Source organism: Lepidochelys kempii, chromosome 4, assembly GCF_965140265.1.
Source record: "Lepidochelys kempii isolate rLepKem1 chromosome 4, rLepKem1.hap2, whole genome shotgun sequence".
In the NCBI taxonomy this organism is placed as follows: Eukaryota; Metazoa; Chordata; order Testudines; family Cheloniidae; genus Lepidochelys; species Lepidochelys kempii.
In genome coordinates, this window is record NC_133259.1 from 17,105,289 (window position 1) to 17,124,781 (window position 19,493).

The 19,493-nt window shown below is 42.2% G+C and overlaps 1 protein-coding gene and 1 long non-coding RNA gene across 2 annotated transcripts; one reads left to right on the forward strand and one right to left on the reverse strand.

Moving 5' to 3' along the window:
* Positions 1-2,099: 2,099 nt before the first annotated feature.
* On the reverse strand, positions 2,100-2,465 carry LOC140909936 (histone H2B 8-like). Its single transcript, XM_073340030.1, has one exon. It carries the CDS (start codon positions 2,463-2,465, stop codon positions 2,100-2,102), a length of 366 nt encoding a protein of 121 aa, XP_073196131.1.
* A 2,087-nt stretch (positions 2,466-4,552) lies between these two features.
* Positions 4,553-14,456, forward strand: LOC140909938 (uncharacterized). The gene is made up of 3 exons (XR_012158387.1): positions 4,553-4,652; positions 5,812-5,922; positions 14,418-14,456. It is a non-coding gene; the product is annotated as an uncharacterized lncRNA (long non-coding RNA).
* Positions 14,457-19,493: the final 5,037 nt, after the last annotated feature.

The window sequence follows — 19,493 nt, forward strand, 5'->3', positions numbered from 1 at the left end:
GTACCGCTCATGTTTCTCTGGCTCCCGGGAGTTTGGAAAGTCCATTTCTAGTGAATTTGTTAGCTCTGTTTTTGTGCTGACCTCTGCTACAACTCCATCATTCCCACCTGGCAAGTTCCATTTGCAGGGTACCCCACTCCATGTTCCACAAGTACCTTACATTGAGTCCAAGCCTAGAGCTTGGCAGTGTTCATCTCCTTTGTAAAGGAAAGTAAGCCAAACACACTTTGAAGGCTGGGGCACTGACATGAGTTTGTGGGTACAGTTTAAAGGCACTGGGTCCACAATGTCTTCACAAAAGGTTTCAAAGAGGTGAGATAGCACACTGAACATTTCAAAAACAAGTAGGTTTTAAGATGTTTTTATTTAGCAAATGTTAACCCCCTGTCTCTCACACCATTCAAACAGGCAACAAAGATCACATTCTTTTGTTAGTTCACTGGAAAATTATATAGATATATTAGATAGAGAAGTTAATGTGCCCCACTGAGAATCCTGACTGAGCTTTAACTATGGTGTTCCTCTGTAATACAGTCTGAACTGAGAATCCTGACTCAGCTTTAACTATGGTGTTCCTCTGTAATACAGTCTTTAATTATGCAATTACCTACTATTTCTCAATTGAAGGAATGGACTGATTTTTTTTCTATAACCTTTGATGCATATTTGTACTTTTACCACTGTGTGATATTCTGTGACTGTAAAAAAAAAACAACCCCAACTCTTTCAACAATGAAATGCAACAGAAGCAAATATAGGAAGTGAAATATAATTAAGAAATTAAAAGGCAGTATGTCTGAGTGCATAGCTAAATCCACAATTAAAGAAGAAGGTAACAATGTTTCCAAAAACTAATTTAGGCCTGTTTTTGCTCTATATTGATATAGGTTGCTGTAAATAGAATCTTACAGTAAAAGACAAATACCTTGGGCTTAAAAACTTGCAAATTTTTGTGAGCCTTTAAAATGTGTGTACTCTGTTTGGTTTCATTTATAAAGTTAGAAATATCTTTGGACCTTCCACAACAGTTACGCAGGAGTATAAATTCCATCTATGACAAATCCCTCATGTGATTGTAAAGAAACTGTTTTACAATGTTTTAATGTTTTAAATGTTTTAAAGCAAAACTCTGGAAGTTTGCATAGGCTTTGGACAGAATAAAAACAGATCTTGCAGAATATTAGTTCATTATCTACATAACATACTTACTTCAAAACTATTGGAAAACGTACAATGTACAGTATGGAATACAGTTGCTTGATGTACTTTTATCCAAAGAGCAAAATTCCACTTGGTATGTGTAATACAAACCTAGCAGAAAAACCAGACACAAAACAATAATACTCAGTACAAAAGATAATTTGGTATATCAAATGCTTAACTTTGGAATGATAGACAGCCTGATTTTCAGAGGCGTTAAGTGCCTGGACTTTGCATTTCCTAACGCCTAATTTTGTAAAGACTTAATTATGTTCTTAACACCATGATGAGGAGTCATTTGAAAAGTTAAGCACGAGTCTTTGTAGGACTGGGGTTTTAAACTGGAACTGATGGTCCTCAACACCAATGAAAATCAGGCCCAGAACAACAAAATATATTCCAAGATAGTGTATGTTCTGAACGAACTGGTTGTGACCAATCCCCACCTAACTTCTCCTGGGAAGGAACTATTTTTAGGGACACTTTTGTGATTAAAAGAAAGGGTGATAGCTTTTTAAATTTTTTTTAAAGTTTAGGATAAATATTTTTCAAATAATATTGACTCACAGATGATCCCTTTGGAAAGATCTTTAAAAGTGCTCTAGACTTTTTTGGTTACTGGTAAGAAAACAAAACAAAAGCCCACCTGCTCATTCATTCTCATTACTTGCCCATGCCTCAGAATGAGTTAGACCAGCTGCTGGGCTGCTCCAAATGGCGCCCTTGGTAGAGGGCACTTGGTGGACACTACACCTGTGGAATATTGATGTAGCAATGCTCCACTCTGACATATTCCAAATGTGTCCCAACTTCAGTATGCGCCCTACACTGGGTGGGTGATGGTTTTAGGTGTAACAGCTTCCCAGAGCGGCACAGCCCCCTGCTTACTTGGAGCTGGTTTACTTGGTCACCGCCTTGGTGCCCTCAGACACGGCGTGTTTGACCAGCTCCCTGGGCAGCAGCAGGCACACAGCAGTCTGGATCTCCTGGGAGGTGATGGTGGAGCGCTTGTTACAATGCACCAGGCGGGACGCCTCCCCAGCAATGCGCTCGAAGATGTCATTGATGAAGGAATTCATGATGCCCATGGCCTTAGAGGAGATGCCGGTGTCAGGGTGAACCTGCTTCAGCACCTTGTAGACATAGATGGAGTAACTCTCCTTCATGGTCTTGCAGCACTTCTTGTCTCCTTTTTTCTGGGTCTTGGTCACCGCTTTCTTGGAGCCCTTTTTGGGCGCGGGAGCGGACTTTGCTGGTTTAGGCATCCTGAAGACTGCAAGCAGCGCACAATATGGTGAAAGGCAAAAGTTCAGCCACTCAGGGAGCTCCCCTCTGACAGGGGAAGTCTCTACTGGGCACTTAGGTTACCTAGTCATGGAGCAGAACCCCATTGTGCTAAGCACTGTAAGAACACGGAACAAAGAGTGCAGCCAGATAACGGCCCCTTTGTACCAAGCAGCAATCACATATTATAGAATCTAGCCCTTTGTATTCAAAGTGCTTTACAAACATTGTGCCAGGTTCTCTGCTAGTTTAAATCAGCAAAACAACACTGATGTCGATGGAGCCATGGTCATTGTACTAGCTGAGGATCTGGCCCATTATCTACTTCTTTGTATGTGTGTTCGCAGATGTAATCAACAAATAAAAGTAATTGCCCAAAGGCTGAAAAAGTGTTGTGGACAGAATAGAATGGGGGCAGAATGTGCCATATTTCTATAGAGCTAGTCTATCCCATATCTTTTCCAGAGAAGGATTAGAGGCAGAGAACAGTCCTACCATGCTGCTGCTGAAATAGATGCCTTAATATATTTCGTTCTAGAATAGTGCAATTCCTCCTTAAGGTTTTTCACATGTGCTGCCCCAGTTGTGCAACATCAGCAATAAAGATACTGCAGGGCAAATTGTGCCCTGTTACTGTTCTACAACTCCTCTACAGGCTAGTGGGGTAGCACAGAGGGAGTAACTTGGCCTGCAAAATCTTGGTAGTTGGTAGTGATAAATGAAAAGAAAGAGCCCAGTATATTGGTAATTGAGATTGTAAGCTGTTTGCTGGGCTGGCGGTTGGAAACATGTTTTTCCTTATAAACTGAGCCAATCTAATGCTGGTCTGTCCCTCCAAGTACTTGTATGGCCCCTCACCATAGTCCCTGAGCACAGAGGAACACATAAGATTCACCACAATGCAATTTCTTTTACAAGTCACTTTTCTATTGTGCTTTGTGCAGTCTCTCACTTATTCCCTACTTTTTCTTCTGGCATTTGACACTCTCTGAACTTTATTTCCTAATCTTCTCAGACCTCTTAGCTATATAGCTCTTAAACATGTGTGTTGTCCTCCCCTCAATCCTCCCACTCCTAGTATATTTATTGCTTGCTAACACCCCTCACTTTTGGGGCATGCATGAATATCTTTGAAAACTTTCCACTTCCCCAATGTATTTTCCCCTATGTTGTCTCACCATATTGACGTTCAGCCAGTGCTTACTCTATATCCCCATACTTAAAATGGATAAGATTTAGAGTGTTGATTTACGCCCTGATCTTGTAATTAGTTGCTCCCATGTGGAGCCTGATTGACTTCTGGGTTTATAAACTAATTTTAGGCCCCAATCCTGCAAAGACTTATATATGTGCTTAATTTATACACTGTGAGTAGTTTCATGGATTTAAATGGGGCTACTTGCATTGTGTGTAAGCCTTTGCAGGACTTGGACCCTGGGACACCGTAAAGGGAAGCAATATAATAGGAGGTAGCATATGGCGAAGGAAGGCAAAGGTTCTAGCAGTAGGATCATATCACTACTCAGTTAAGGTATGTGGACATACAATAAAGCCCTGGCTGGGATGAGTTAGTTGGGGATTGGTCCTGCTTTGAGCAGGGGGTTGGATTAGATGACCTCCTGAGGTCCCTTCCAACCCTGATATTCTATGATTCTATGATTCTATAATATCTGAAAATGCTAGTTATTCGAATCCAGAGTGTGTCCCCCAAGTAACCCTATGTTAATCACCTGCTAATAACTTCTCAGTTTGCTACTTAGCACCTGTTAGAGCTAATCATTGGCTTCGTATTTGTATAACAGATAAATAATTAAGAAATAAATTATGTCCTCAGTGGTTTTAATACAATGTTGGTGTTTTAATACACTCAAAGTTGTTGTTTTTCTCTTTAATGTACAAAGTATTAAGAAAACATAAGCATTCCTCCCCTTGTTCCCCATATTACTATATCAGTGAAACGGCAGCTCAAAATAGCACTTCTCTTTATCTGAATGCCTGGTTATCTGAAAGTTTCAGATGTCCCTGGCCATTCAGATAAATGGGAGTGTGTGAGTGTGTCTACATGCACACAACTGACTGACTACTTATGAGGCAGTTATGCAATTCTCTGCGTTAGACAGAAATCTTTGTGGCATCTGTATGTGATCATCATCTCCCATAATCTGCAGGTTTGTATCTTCATCGCATCATCCCCCACTGAGACTGGTTTATCGGTCTTGGTGTTGCCCTCAATATACTACACTCCTCAGAAGCTGAAACATTCTTTTATGTAGAATTGTTAAGAGCTTTTTTTGGCTTTCAGTAAAATGTGTAGAGACATTGGTGTGCTTGGATATTTTTCTATTCCATTCTCCCCACAGAAGGACTTACTTGTTTCCATCCTGTGATCTGTTGCACAGATTTTCTGAGCCCCCTCTAAATGCTGGTCATATGTTTGCTTTCATGGAATTTTGTGGCCAGCCTCTCATTGAGTTGTCAGTAGCAGATCTTACCATTTCTGATCATATCATAGTACCATTTGCTGTACGTTAATTTACCTTTGCCATTAACTACAGGTCAGTTTTGTCCATTAAAGACAATAATCCTAGTCAAGCTCCAGGATGCTATTTGTGGGGACTACTATCCTTAGATCTCTTGAGGAACTGGTAAATCCATATTATAATCTTGTCTAATATGCTTGATTTGTTGGCTCTTGTTAGTGCTCACACAGTTAATTCTAAATGCAGAGATCCTTGATTAGTGTGCTTGTCTCAGAAGGCTTTCAAGAGAACACCGGAACATACTGAAGATAGGGAGCTTCTAAATTACAGATATGTTTTCCAGCATGGAAGGAGGAGCACACACAAGCTTATAAGGAAATGTAGACAAGATAGTATGTTTATACTAAATGTGTACCTCAGATCATCAAAGGTAGGCCCAAGGCAATTGTCTACCAACATCCAATAGTGTAGAAGCTTGACATTTGCTTTGGAGTAGGTCTCCTAATCTAAACATTCTATCAAGAAATACAGCGAAACTAAGTGGCTGGTATTTCCAAACTAGAGTGTACACAAATGGAGCTTGCTATGTCTTTTTTTTAAATTTCAAAGTGCAAATTCTTTGAAGGTTGCTGAATTAAATTAGAACCTACTGAAACCTAACAAATGGCAGCTGATTCATGTGCTCAGAAGCTGCTGAACTTTCTACAAGATGCTTTCTCCCTCCAACTCTAATCTGTTCCAACTGAGTCTGCAACTGCATTAAATTCCACTAGATGGCACTTTTCTGAATATATGATAGAACAAGTTTTTCTGTTCTTTTCCTTATTGCAAACCATTTCTGACACAGAGCCTCGTGCTATTGCCAGTGAATGCACTGTCCACTCTCCAGTTTCAGTTGGATTGTTTCCATAGAAGTAGTGAAAGATGGTTTCAACATCACTCTGAATTATTTATGAAGGTAAGCCTTAACATCTGAGGATTGGTCCTTTCACTTTCCAGTTGGCTGAAGAACCTGTAATGTTCCCACAGGATTTAAACAAGACATGACAGGAGTGTACTGAATAAAATGCTAATTGTGTAGTTCATTGGACATGGACTGAGAGCTCAGTAAGTATCCCAAGCTCCTAACTCCCAGACTGGCTAACACAGCCTGTGATGCTTACTGTCATCACATGGGATTCCCAGATGTCCTCCCCTGGACTGCACAGTCTTGGCATGGATGGCAAACTATCCAGCATTTGCATACTACAGCGATGAGGGGCACATAAGTACTGAAATAGATGTTGCATTCAGAAAGAGCTCATGGTTTTGTGGTTAGGGCTCTGGACTGGAACTCGAGTTGGATTCAGTTCCTGGTAGGGTTGCCAGTTGTATTCCTAGAGATTTCATCACATGACATAATCTTTAATTAAAGATTAATCTTTAATTTCTGGAGGCTCCAGGCCAATCCTGGAGGGTTGGCAACCATAGTTCCTGGCTCTGCCACAGACTTCCTATGTGATCTTGGTCAAATCATGAATCTCTCTTATGTTTCAGTTCCCTGTCTGTACTAGATGGGTGATACTACTTTCTTCTGCCCCCCTACACCCAACTTGTTTGTTTAAATTCTTGTGGGCAGAGTTCGCTCCTTACTAAATTCAAAACCTGCCTGACTGTGACAGTGATTTACTCACCCCTGTATGGGGCATGTCGACTGCCTCAGTTTCCCCTCCTACCAGCTGGTGGGTCAATTCCCAATCCTAATTTGACTGTGGTTCTTTGAGTGGTTTATCCCTCTCAGTGTTTAAAACAAAAGTCTGTATAAATAAAACAGTCTCTTACATGACCTCATGATCAATTTTTATGGTGGGAGAACATGAGAAGGTCGAAGCACTGGGATAATGATGGAAGCATGAGCTCAGTTAACAAAATAACTAGCCATTTATTACTGGGAGAGAGTACAGAGACATGAGCTCCCCTTCTGATGCTGGTGCAGCTGTACCAAAATATAGTTTGCCTGTCTGGATGTGCCAAGAATTACCCACTCACCCAGCCAGCACAGCTGCTCCATTTCCAGTCTTCCAGCATCCTTCTGGGATCAGTCCTTTGCCAGCCTTCCTCGGCTATCTGATTCAGTTCCTCAGACTTTCCTGGGGCCCAAGTGTCTTTCCAGCCTTCCTGGGTGCTAATTAGTTCCCCTTGCTGCTCCACCTTTCTAGGTTGGCATAGTGTGGGGGTGAGTAGGGAGACCTGTGGCATTCCTCAGCTACAGGTACTTAGCCTTAGGTCCCTATACCATGTACTGTTCCAGTGTTCTCCAGGACCACTTCCTATGGTGCCACCTTCTCTAATTCTTTTCCTGGTTTTTTCCATATGTACAGACCTTCCCAGGCTTCTTCACCAGGATCTCTCAACCAGAAAGCTACTGCCAGTCCTTCCTCAGATCCTGGTTCCAGGAGAGCTTCCCAACATAGTGTTGGTCCTTCCAGCTCTCTCATACTAATCACAGGCTGCCCCTTAAAAGTCCCAGAAGGCATCTGGGAGATAACTGGACACAAGTGAGGCTGAAACAAAACTCCCTTGAAGAACAAGGTCACTCCATGACATTAGCACAGTGGGTCCTGATCTCTGTTTGGGCCTCTAGGCACTACTGCATTACAAATAATGAACTGTGGCAACATTACTTTAACACTATCATGAGAGAGTGTTACTTTGAACCAGATGGCCTGTGGTAATCACTGTGACCTGAATTTCTACCACTGGATGTGGGTGTGTGTACACATGTGCATGCAAAGAGAGTGAGGCACACTGAGTTTAGTTGCTAACAGAATGCTGATGACACTTAACTATACAGCCCATTCTCAATTGATGAAACCATCACCATTTCTAACATGTCAGAATGCTGACATGAAATGAGCGCTTGGATGAGGAGCAGCTGGCTTAAGCTAAACCCAGGCAAGACTGAAGTGATGTTAGGTGGAAAGGGAAACACTTCAAAGAATAGGCTAAGATGTCGCCTGTGTCCACTTTCCATTGGGGGAACAAGCCCCCCATTCATCAGATTGATGTAAAGCCTTGGGGTCCTGTTTGACTCTTAGCTAAGGCTGGATGACCAGGTAGCATCAGTTTCACCTCCACCTTGCTAGGAAACTTTATCCAAGAACCTGGCCACAGGGATCCATGCATTTGTTACCTCCAGGCTGATTTACTGTAATTCGTATCCAAAGCTGAGTGCGAAGACTGCACAGGCTCCAGCTAGTACAGAATGTGCTCCCAACTTCTCCATGGCTTAGGCCTCCACGAGCACTTTAGGCCTGTGTTCAAGTCCCTCCACTGGCTCCCAGGCAGCTTTGGATGCCAGTTTAAGGCCTTGGTCCTAATTATCAGAGCAATTAATAGATCAAGCCCCAGCTACATAAAAAATCAAATTTTTATCACTGTCTGTGCTCCTCTGGGACAAGGCAGGTTACAAAGCCCAGGGTGAAGGTAATGAGAACTGGGGACAAAGAATGTCTATTAAAGGGATCCAGCTGTGAAATATCCTCCAGTGGAGATCAGGCAATTCCTGAGTCTGACCATCTTAAGAAACTCTGCAAAACCTATTCCTCTTTGAGAAAAGCTTTCCACTGTAAGTGATGGTCGCAATATGAACACCCCTTCTATTCCCAAACTCTACCACAACCCCCACAACAAACAAAACCCTACCCCCACAAGAGTTTTGACCCCCAAAATGGAGAAGTACCAGAAGCTCTATGAAGTCTGCTATGGACTTCGCTATTGCTATTCATTTTTAAGTGGCAGTTGCTCAGCTAGAAACAGTGTAAAACCTGAGAACACACTCTCCCCCCTCCCACATATTTAGTTTTTTGGCTCTGCAGCAAGTGGTGGTATCTCTGTTACATCCTATGTAACAAGAAATTTCAGTTTGGTTTCCTGTTATTCAACGAAGCCCGTTGTCGTCTGAGTTTTCACTGATTAGTGTCTAGTATATTCATTATATTACTGTATCATGGGATCTCACAAACTATGCAGGATTAGCAGGCTTTCACTAGAAGACCTCAGAGGAACATGTACATGCCACTGAAAGTGGCAGTGCTAATTTAGGAGATGATGCTCTTCCCCATGCAATGTATATTGACCAATATAAAACAGCATAATATTGGAGGGATGGGTGGGACTGGGGTGGGGAGCATCAGTGCTGGTAAAGATCCTTTCTTGAAAGTTAAATGTAAAGCTGAGACCCTGATGACTTTGGGTCTTTAATTCCCCCTGCAGTTTCTGTTATCTTTCACATCTATCCTAAACTGTTGTGTAGGAATATAGGTATTGCCACAGAGGATCAGACCAGCAGTCCATGTACTCCAGTATCCTGTCTCCAATACTGACTAATACCAGCTATTTCAGAGGCAGGTAGGAGAAAGCCTGCAACAGGTACTTCTAGAATAACCAGTGCACAGGGAAAATTTCCTCTTTACTCCCAATAGTTTGAAGTTGGTGTATGCCCTGACCCTGGGGATTGACATCCCTTCCCAAACTCTTTGTTAATAGTTACTAATATAACACTGTATATCCTTGTTCACCATAGTAATATCCACTCCTTTTATGAAGCCTTCTAAGCTCTTGGCCTCAATACTGTCCTGTGGCTCTGAGTTCCATGGACTAATCATGCAGTGTATGAAATTATCCGTTTTGGAATTCGCCACTTTCCAATTTTTTTCATGTGTTATGAAACGTGATGAATGGAATCTGACACCTTCCTCTGTACTGTTCAATATTTTGTATACCTTTATCATGTCTCCTCTTACTCGTCTCCTCTAAAGTAAACAGTCCAAGTCATTTCAATCTCTTCAGATGAGTTTTTCCATGACCCTAATCATTCTCATCATCCATGTCTGAACCCCCTCCTTCTGCTACTTCTATTTTGTGCTATGAAACAATTGCCCTGTTTCACCTTAGAAGCAACTGAACTTCAGTGGTGTATGAAGTTAATCCTTTTGCATAGTCTGTACCTCTATCATTATGTCTATAACGTGCTTTGGGATTGTCTAGATTTTCTACATTATCATTTAGTGCAGAAGTTTCAGTCTGGCTGTTTGAAAAGGGTGATACAAGTGACATTTTAACATTGTTGAATAGACCACTTTAGTTACTTTGGGGTCCTTTGGGCGGGGGGGTATACTATATATATGCTTGGATCTGGCTTCAGCTTTATAAAAAATGTGACTTTTGGCCATGAATATATTCCACAACAGGCATTATTTGTAAGGTGACTGAAATTATGTGTAAGGTGTGTGAACACTTTCTCTGACTAAATCTTTATAATGCTATTTTGCATTCACTCTGCTGAAATAGAAGAGACTAGTTTAACTTAGGTGAGTGGCTGCAGAAATATCAAGCAATAGATTAGATGGAAACAGAATTACCTGTCAACCTTGCAGAAGCAGCGAGATATAAGCCATATCAATGTATAGACTGAGCTTGATAAGTTTTTACAAGGGGACAGGGGTGAAAGTAATATTAAACACTTACTGGTACGGGGGCCCTCAGAAAGGGTGGGGTCCCAGGTGGAAGGGGCGGGGCTGGGGTCAGCCTTCCCCAGGCAGCCCATCCATGCTGCCTGGTCTGCACCGCCTTGGGCTCCTGCGGCGATTTAAAAGGGCCCGGGGCTGCAGCTGCTGCTGCAGTAGCAGCGGCGGTGGCCAAGAACCCCAGGCCCTTTTAAATTACTGACCCTGTGGCAGCTGCCCCTCCCCCCCACCATCTGCAGCCCGGGGGTGGGGGGCAAAAGGGGCAACGACGTTAAAGCGGTGCCATGGCAGTGCTTTAAGGAGGGTCATTTGCTGGCTGCATATGGGCCGATACCGGCTTCTTACCAGTATGCTGTGCCGGCCCATACCAGCCTACTTTCACCCCTGCAAGGGGATGGTGAGATGAGACTGCCTGTCATGGCATGTGGTCAATCCACAACTGCTATAAGCAAATCTCCAGTGGCTGGTGATGAGACAGTAGAGGGGAAGGGCTCTGAGTTACTACAGAGAACTCTTTCCCAGGCGTCTGGGTAGTGGGTCTCGCGCATGTGCTCAGGGTCTAACTGATCACCATATTTGGAGTTGGGAAGGAATTTCCCTGAGGTCAGATTGGCAGAGACTCTGGGGTTGTTTTTTTTTTTGCCTACATCTCTGCAGCATGGGGCATGGGTCACTTGCTGGTTTGAACTAGTGTAAATGTGGAGTTCTTGTAACTTGAAGTCTTTAAATCAAGATTTGGGGACTTCATTAACTCCACCAGTAGTTATGGGCCTACTAAAGGAATGTGTGTGAGGTTCTGTGGCCTGTGATGTGCAGGTCAGACTCGATGTTCATGATGGTCCCATCTGGCTGTAAAGTCTGAGTCTGTCTATACTTGCCTCATTTTCAGAAGTGCTCAATCTGATCAAAGGGAGCTAAATGGATTGAAGTCAATGGGAGCTTTTGGGCAGTTCTAAAAGTCTGCCACATGACTGAATCATGGTCTTGCAGTAGTGATATAGTTAATGTTGGGTCAGACATTTGTTTCAGAGGGTTTTTCTTTCCTTCCTTCTTTTTTGGAAACAGGCCATGATGAATTTGAACTAAATTTCAGCCACTAATTAATGCATGAGGAATGATCTCCAGTGCCCATTTTGTGTTAGTTTTTAAGGAAATTTGAAAAACAGGAATACTAGAACAGTTTGTGTTTCCCTCTCCCCTCCAGACTCAGTGAGCATTTGCTGCCCCCTGAAACTGCCTGAGCAGTAACTTTGTGAAAGCAGTGATAACCAGCCACTCATCACACCCTCTCTCCAGTCATTTGCATATTTGGGGAGAGTCACTGCATATGTCCTTGGTTGTCCTGGCAGTGGCTGCCTTTGACAACGGCTTTCCCTCATGCTACTGTAAAAGTAGTACAGAGGAGGGTCACAGAATGAGCTGCAGTGAGAACAGACCAGGTTTGGATAAACTCCAGATGTGTGCTCCTTTGGGTTTGTACTGTGGCTAGGTTACACAGTCTCTTTTCAAAGGGTCATTGTTTGTTACTTTGCTCAAAGAGTGACATGAAAATAAGGTACACAATTCCAGCGCCCTTTCATGGATATTGTAGGAAGCCAATAAATTGTGTCTTTCTGAACAACAAGGCACTGAGTGTTGAAATATGGAAGTTCACAAAGATAGCAGTGGTCAGAAAATACACATGGAAGAGAGCAAATGTGTAAGTGCTTTATTTAAATAGCACATAGAAAAAAAGATTTTATTTGTAATTAAAAACAACACCACCACCACTGTTTAACTTTAGTTAAGCTTGCTCTCGTTGATAAACTAACCCATAAAATCTGAGGCAATACAAAATTAAGGATTAAAAAGTTGCCAAGGTAAGCACTCTTAAATGAGAAAATGCCAGAATGAATGTTGCCCATGCATTATAATACTGTCTCTGATTACATGATCCCATAGTATTGTTTTCCATAGGACCCCTGCCTCATTCAGTGCACAGGATGGATCTGTACTGAGGATGAATTGGGGTTGTGCAGAGAAGAAGGCTGTTGTCTGTAGGACCCCTTTCTCATTTGTTACAGAAATTAGAAGGTGTGTCATGAATGAGGCAGGGGATTGCAGGAGAGAAGGGATGGATTCATAGTTAAGGCAGAACTATGGAAGGAGAACTGGATTCTATCTGTGCCTCTGCTACAGAGTTCCTATGTGATGCTTAGCAAGTCACTTAAACTTTTCACAGGCTATCACTTCTGCATATCCTTAAAGTCTTTAACATAATGCATACACTCCAGGGGACTGAATTAAGGTTGCATGGACATGGTCATTCTGGCACTTCTTAACATGAGAGTGCTTGACTTTGCAACCTTTTAATCCTTAACTTTGTATTTCGTAATCCTTCATGGTTTAGTTTTATTGACAAGAGCTACCTTAACATTAAACAAAGGTTTGTGTTTGTGAATATAGATTTAGGAATCAAACTTTGGACTCCTATTTTTGAAAATGTTGGCTTCTATTTAAAATATTAGTAAAAGTGGGTCAAATTCTGCTTGCAATACACCATTGTATGTCTAACGTAATGCCAAATTGCACCATTGTAAATTAGTAGAATTTGGCTCTATGAATCAAATGTATCTGTATATAAAAAAATAAGCACATCACACAGAAGATTTCTTTTGTATATTTGCTGGTTATCCAAATGATGAATTACCCGAGACATTGACATGAGTTTGCATTTAGCTTTGCTTGATCGCATTCCAAAATAATACAACCACTTCCCTTGTTCAAAGGACAAAAAATATATATTCAGATCAAATTCTTCATATGCACTGTGGTGGAAGATATAAACTCCTACCCTAAACCTAGCAATTCTATTTTAGGACTGCAGAAAAAGAAGTGTTCTTCTGACACAGAAGAACACTTCCCTTCTACCACTGGCCTCCAAATGGATGATGAATACAGCCATTAAAAGACAACAATGTAGCTATCACAGAAACCATTCAATTGATAGTTGGGTCCAGCTTTTCCGAGGACCATGAAGAACCAGTTTGGAGCTTGGAAGAGTTAGCTTTTGGGGGATGCTAATGAATCCTGAGACAAAGTATTTGATGAAGCCTAGAAACATTGATGGGAGGAATTCAGTCACGTAGACTAGGACAGATTCATTTTTTGGAAGGTGGCATGCTGGGTGACTAACAAGAAGGTCAGACCTTAGAGCTTGCTCTTTCGAAAAGACGTAAAGAATGTTAGGGTATGTGTTGCATTAGGTATGAGGGAGATAGTGGTTTCAAACCACTAAAGACCACTGGTTTGCTAGGAGCCCCCCTGGAACATTCATCTGAAGGTCAGAAGCAGGAGGAGGAAGTGTTGAGACTTGCCCGCTGGAGGTGGTTTTGTCCAGGGTTGCTGAAGTTTTAAGAAAGGTCACTCCAGCGACTGGTCCATGATCGAGGTCCGACTTGCTGAGGGTGGTGGTGAGACCAGATAGTGGGAATGTTGGACTCTGGGGTTGATGAAAAGGAAGCTCCAAGTGGCAGTGTGAAATAAGACTTTCTGGGACTTGAAAAGGACAATGGGCACTTTTAGGCCATCAGTGTTGGAGCTAATTCACAGGTTTTAACTGACAAAAAATAAATTACAAGTTCATTAATGCATTCTGGAGTGAAGCTGTGGTGAATGGGAATTTCTGCAGCAGCTGTTGAAGAATACTTACCCTATCAGGAACAGGGTTCTTGTAACATGGGAGCAGAGAAAGAGGTGCCCTAAGGTAAAATTTCTAAGTGAAAAGGTTGGTGGTGGCAGTAGATAACAGAGACCAGGTCTTAGGAAATCTGGGGTCGTAAAAGATGTAAATTGACTAGAGCTGGTTGAAAAGTTTTCAATTAAACTTTTGCCCATTGAAAAATACCATTTTAGCAAAACTGAAAAGTTTAATGGAAACATATCCATTTCAACAATTTCATTGCAGGTTTCTCAAGTCCAGGATGGAATTTCTGAGTAGGCGGGGAGAGAGACCCAGAACATTAAGTAGTTGGGGCACTTCCATGGGATGTGGGAGACCCACACTCAGGTACTTGCTCTGGCTCTTTTGTGCACAGGTGTCTTTGAAAAAATGTTTTAAAGATCATGGTTTCATTCTGCATTGGAACAAAAACAAATTTAGAAACTTCAATTTTTTACAAAACAGAATTTATTATTTTCTGGCCAGCTCTAAAATTGATACTAACTATTCTGTAACTGATATTATTTTAGCTGGTTAACTTTGGGGTAAAGTTTAAACCTAGTTGTATTAAGACAATTGTTCTTTTTCTCTACTTCGACAAACCTTGTTCTGTAAAGAATTGGGATGTTCACGAAGGCCCGTCTCTGAAGGGAGAACCATGCAGGTGACCTTAAAGGGGCTTGTAAGGATGAGTTCTGAAATCTGGGGGTACCCCTGCACATAGTTCTGCCCAGGGGCACAGATGGAAAAGTGTGGATGGTAAAGTGTGTTACAAAGGCGGTTCACACAGAAGAGGAGCGCCCAAGAGTCTCCCTGGAGAGAGGAAGTGAACCCCATTAGTAACACGCACAGCTACTATTTAACTTAATGTCTTCACCAGTTTGTTGCAACAGTTTTTGACTTTGTCTGGGATTTTCCAAGGGGCAAACTCACCCTTCGTTAGATTGACAGGAAAATCTTTTAGATGTAAAAACTGAACTCCTGATGCCTGTTTGTCCAAATTGTCATTTGGCACACATTGTAGTGGAATTTAGAAATAGGGGGCCTGATCCTGCAAAACATTACATGTAGGCTGGTGGTTCCATTCACTATTTGTGGCATGTGAGACTGGGTATGGTTTTTGCTCCCTGACTGGCCATGTGAAACACTTTGAACATCAGAACAGTAATGAATAGCCTGTAATGAACATTTCTTCTTGCACAAATATCCTTGTTTGCACATGAATTCAGACACTTATACAAAATGCCCCAAACATTTGTGTGACCACACCCCTGGTTGGGTTTCTTTGCAGGGATTGAGCTGAGGACTTTGGGATGTAAAAAGCATACATTTCTATTGTCTGATTTAAAGGACCAGACCTGTTTTCCTGAAGGTAGTAGCTGATTCATAAACTTCTTTATGTATTCCAGCAACTAGAGGGGGAAAGACCCACACTGGATTAATGTGAATCACATTTGTGCAGACAAAAACTGGGTTCTCAGAGAAGGGGCACAAATATGGTCAAAACTGAACAGCTATTTGGAATGCAAATGAACATTCACAAACATTATTTAACTGATATCCTTTGGGTACTGGGGTGGAACTGAAGTGGAAGGAGGTGGTGTTGTATGTGGGCTGTGTACTGTGTAACATACTGTGCATCACTAGAATGGTCTGGTACCCAACTTTCTATAAGAGAAAAAAAACTGTTCCCTGTCTTGGCACTGTGTCTTTTTGAGAGATACATAAGGCGAAAAGCTGACTCTACCAAGCTAAGCCGACAGGGAAGCTTTATTATACTATGGAACATGGGAAAAGGCTGAACTATCAATCTTGTTGGTTTTAAAAAAAAAGTTTATATGATGCCTAGTCAACATGCAGGACAAATGCTGAATGTTAAGCAGAAAGTCTCAAACAGACAAGACACAATTGAAAAAATGTCTCAATTTCTTTGGGTTAATGCAGTACAATAGCCTTTCACCCCTGGAGACAGTAGGATCAATTCAGGCTTGGGTCACAAGTGAAAATGAGGTTAGTGATCTCAGTCTAATCTCTAGCGGACATTTGTTCACATTACAAAGTCACAACATAATTTGGCAGGAATGGCAGCCCTCCTGCTGGGGGAGGCTGGGATAGCCAGCTTTTGAGTAAACCTTGCTCTTTGCCTGCTTGTGTTACGAATGGTTCCTGCCATGGGTATATCGTCCTTCACTGAATGCTTCCAATAACTAACAGTACTTGTTCTCTCTGATCCAAAGCATACCTTGTAATGAAGCATTAAAACTAAATGTTGCCTTCAGATGTACGCACACCAGTAACTCTTATTGAAGCCACTGCTAGCCACCAAGGCAGAATTTGGCCCTAAGAGACTAATGTTACTTTTGTTACTGGTAGCACATGTAAAGTAAAAGGTGTTTTCTCAACAGAAAAGGCGGCATAGTTCCTGCCCCATTGAGCACACAGTCTGAAGACAGATAGGGATGGTATAAAAGTAGAGTGGCCAAGGTAGTGATTGGTCATGTCATAGTAATATAAGGTACATAACATAAATGTTACTAATTTTTTAAATTAGGATGTGTTTGAACTCTTACCGAATTACTCCTTAGAATTTGTTACCATGCGGCAAGGTTCCTGACAGGCCTCATAGTGGAAAAGGGTCATTTGGGGAAACCTGAATGCAGAGAGGGAACGAGTGACTTGTGAATAAGCTCTGGAAAGATGTTCCAGACATAAGAGGCAGCACTGAAGAAGGCTTTGAAATATGTGAGTAGACCAGGTAGTTGGTGGTGTTGAAGCAGGGGGCACAGCACAATGAGGCAAATAGATAACTAGGGAGGAATAGAGTTATGTCAAAGAGAACTAGATAAATTCATGGAGGTTAAGTCCATTAATGGCTGTTAGCCAGGATGGGAAAGGAATGGTGTCCCTAGCCTCTGTTTGTCAGAGGGTGGAGATGGATGGCAGGAGAGAGAGCACTAGATCATTACCTGTTAGGTTCACTCCCTCTGGGGCACCAGGCATTGGCCACTGTTGGCAGACAGGATACTGGGCTGGATTGACTTTTGGTCTGACCCAGCCTGGCCATTCTTATGTAAAGTTTTGAAGGTGGGGACAATGCACTGCAGCGTCAGAAGGAGAGCAAGTGAAGGGATTCAGTGGGGGTATGACAAGGGAGATAGTCTTAATGGCAATATTTTTCATGAAATGAAGAGAGGGTAAAGGGAGTGGGGAGGCCAGCAAGGAGGAGATTGCAACAGTCAAGGTGGGAGATAAGGATCTATGATAGTCTTAGCTGTAAGGATAGAAAGAAAATCTTTGTCAAGGAAGAAGTGATGAGATAAGGGAGAAGGATGAGACAAAGGTGATTCACAGGCTTAAATGATGGAGGCCAGTAGGGTTTTTTGCCAGTGACAGAGAATGCCGCTAGTGAAGAGGATTTGGGAGAGAAAATAAGTCTCTCAGTTTTGGCCTTGTAGTCTGATGATTACTAATGGGCAAAACAGTTGCAGGCAGCTGTACTTGAGAATGGCTAAGAAAATGGAATGTGCAATACAATCTTTTTTTTAGGGCTTTATTCTTCCTTTTTTTTTTTCCATGTGACATTTCTCTAAGATGGGCTAGTGTTGGTAATTCTTGCAGAAGATGGATAGAAATTGAATTCTTAAAAAAATAAAAGGAAGCAGGGAGAATAACAATTTAAACATAACTCAGACCTGAAGCTCTGTAATGTTCCTAGCTGTAATCTGCTCCATTACTAGGCCTCTAAATTTACCCCTTCTTCAAGCTATGCAGAATTGCCTCATCGTCTTGCCTCAAAAAACAACCGTTCCTTCCTCAAAACCCACCTGCTGCTGTTATATCCTTCCTGGGGCTTTTCTTTTGATTAGCTACTTTACAAAGATGTAGGAGCAGGTTGTCTTCACAGGTGTAAAGAGCCGTGCTGCCTTAAAAAGGTGTTTGCTGCTGTGTTAAATTGCTCATTCCATGCCCTCTTTAATTTTTTTCAAATGAGAGCTGAAGTGGAAGTGCAGCAGGCTGCCCTGCACCAGAAGAGGGTACGATGGTGTATGAAGACTGTACATGTTTCCTCACTAATGGACTAAGTATTTTAGCTAAGCCATCCATTCCACAGTTGCTCTCATAGTCAAGAAGTCGACCCTCTGTGGTCCAGCACCACGGGTGCAATTGCAGTGTGCCATCGGGAACAGTAATGTAGCCCCTATGTGGGAAGTAAAGATTAGGCTCAGAGTGGTGGTCCTGCAGTGTTTTGCACAGCATTAACTTGTGGTAGGTTTGTCCCAGCAATCTGTTGAATTTCTCTTTCTTTTAAAGTGACAACTGTGATTGCTTCTGAGTGCAGAGCAATGACGGGCTCCCCTGTGCCAAGCATAAGTGCAAGGAGTTTATCCAGCACTTATTGCTGCCAGTTCGTTCACAATGAACTGCTCAGGGTGTACTTATGAACTCCATCTTCCTGTAGCAGAAGCATTTAAAGTCACAGTTCCGTGCTAAATGTTTCCAAAATATAAGTGAAGAAACAAAACAATAATGCTGTAGAGAGGCTGTATGTCCCTTTCAAATCAATTGGGGTGAAAGATGCAGTAAAGGTGCGAAGTATTATTCCCCAAGAACAACCGTGTGTATGATGTTACATAAAATGTGCTAAAGTGCACATTTACTCTTGACCTCCACCAACACAACATTGGGCAGAAAGACATTTTGGGGGGTGGCTTTGGTGTACTAGGCAACCAACAAGTGCAGTACCTCACCAGAACAGTGAATGCCCTTTCTATGCCCTTCCTGAAAGGGCCACCTCCAGAAGACAGGAAATCAAGGATCTAGCTGTGGGGAACATGCACTCGCTACTTTTGGGATGTCTTTAGAGGTGCTGCTACAGAAGTAGTCAATTTAGACAGCTCATCAGTTATTTTGACATTACTAGATATGAGCAGACAGTGAATATTTTCATATCCGCAGTAGCTGTGTACCACTAGATAGATGGAGAAATATTCCCAATATCCGGCTTTGCTGCTTGCATGCTCATCTCATAAAATGTTGCTGGTTAGTCCCATTAGCCCAGTGTTTGTCACTGTGCTTTCTTCCATGCTGCCTCCTGTGCCTGGAAGGTCTTTTTGTGGCATGTGTGGAAAGCACCCAATGTGCTTCAAATCCCTCTGCAAAATTCATATCTTCTATGGGGTCTCATCCACCCTCTGCAGAACGTCTATTATTGCCTTACTAACAGATAGCAATCCACCTTCTTGGTGGCCTTGACTATCAGTGCTAGCACCAACAACATATCTGATCATCTTCGGCGAGTTCTGACTTTTGAATGTTGCAATA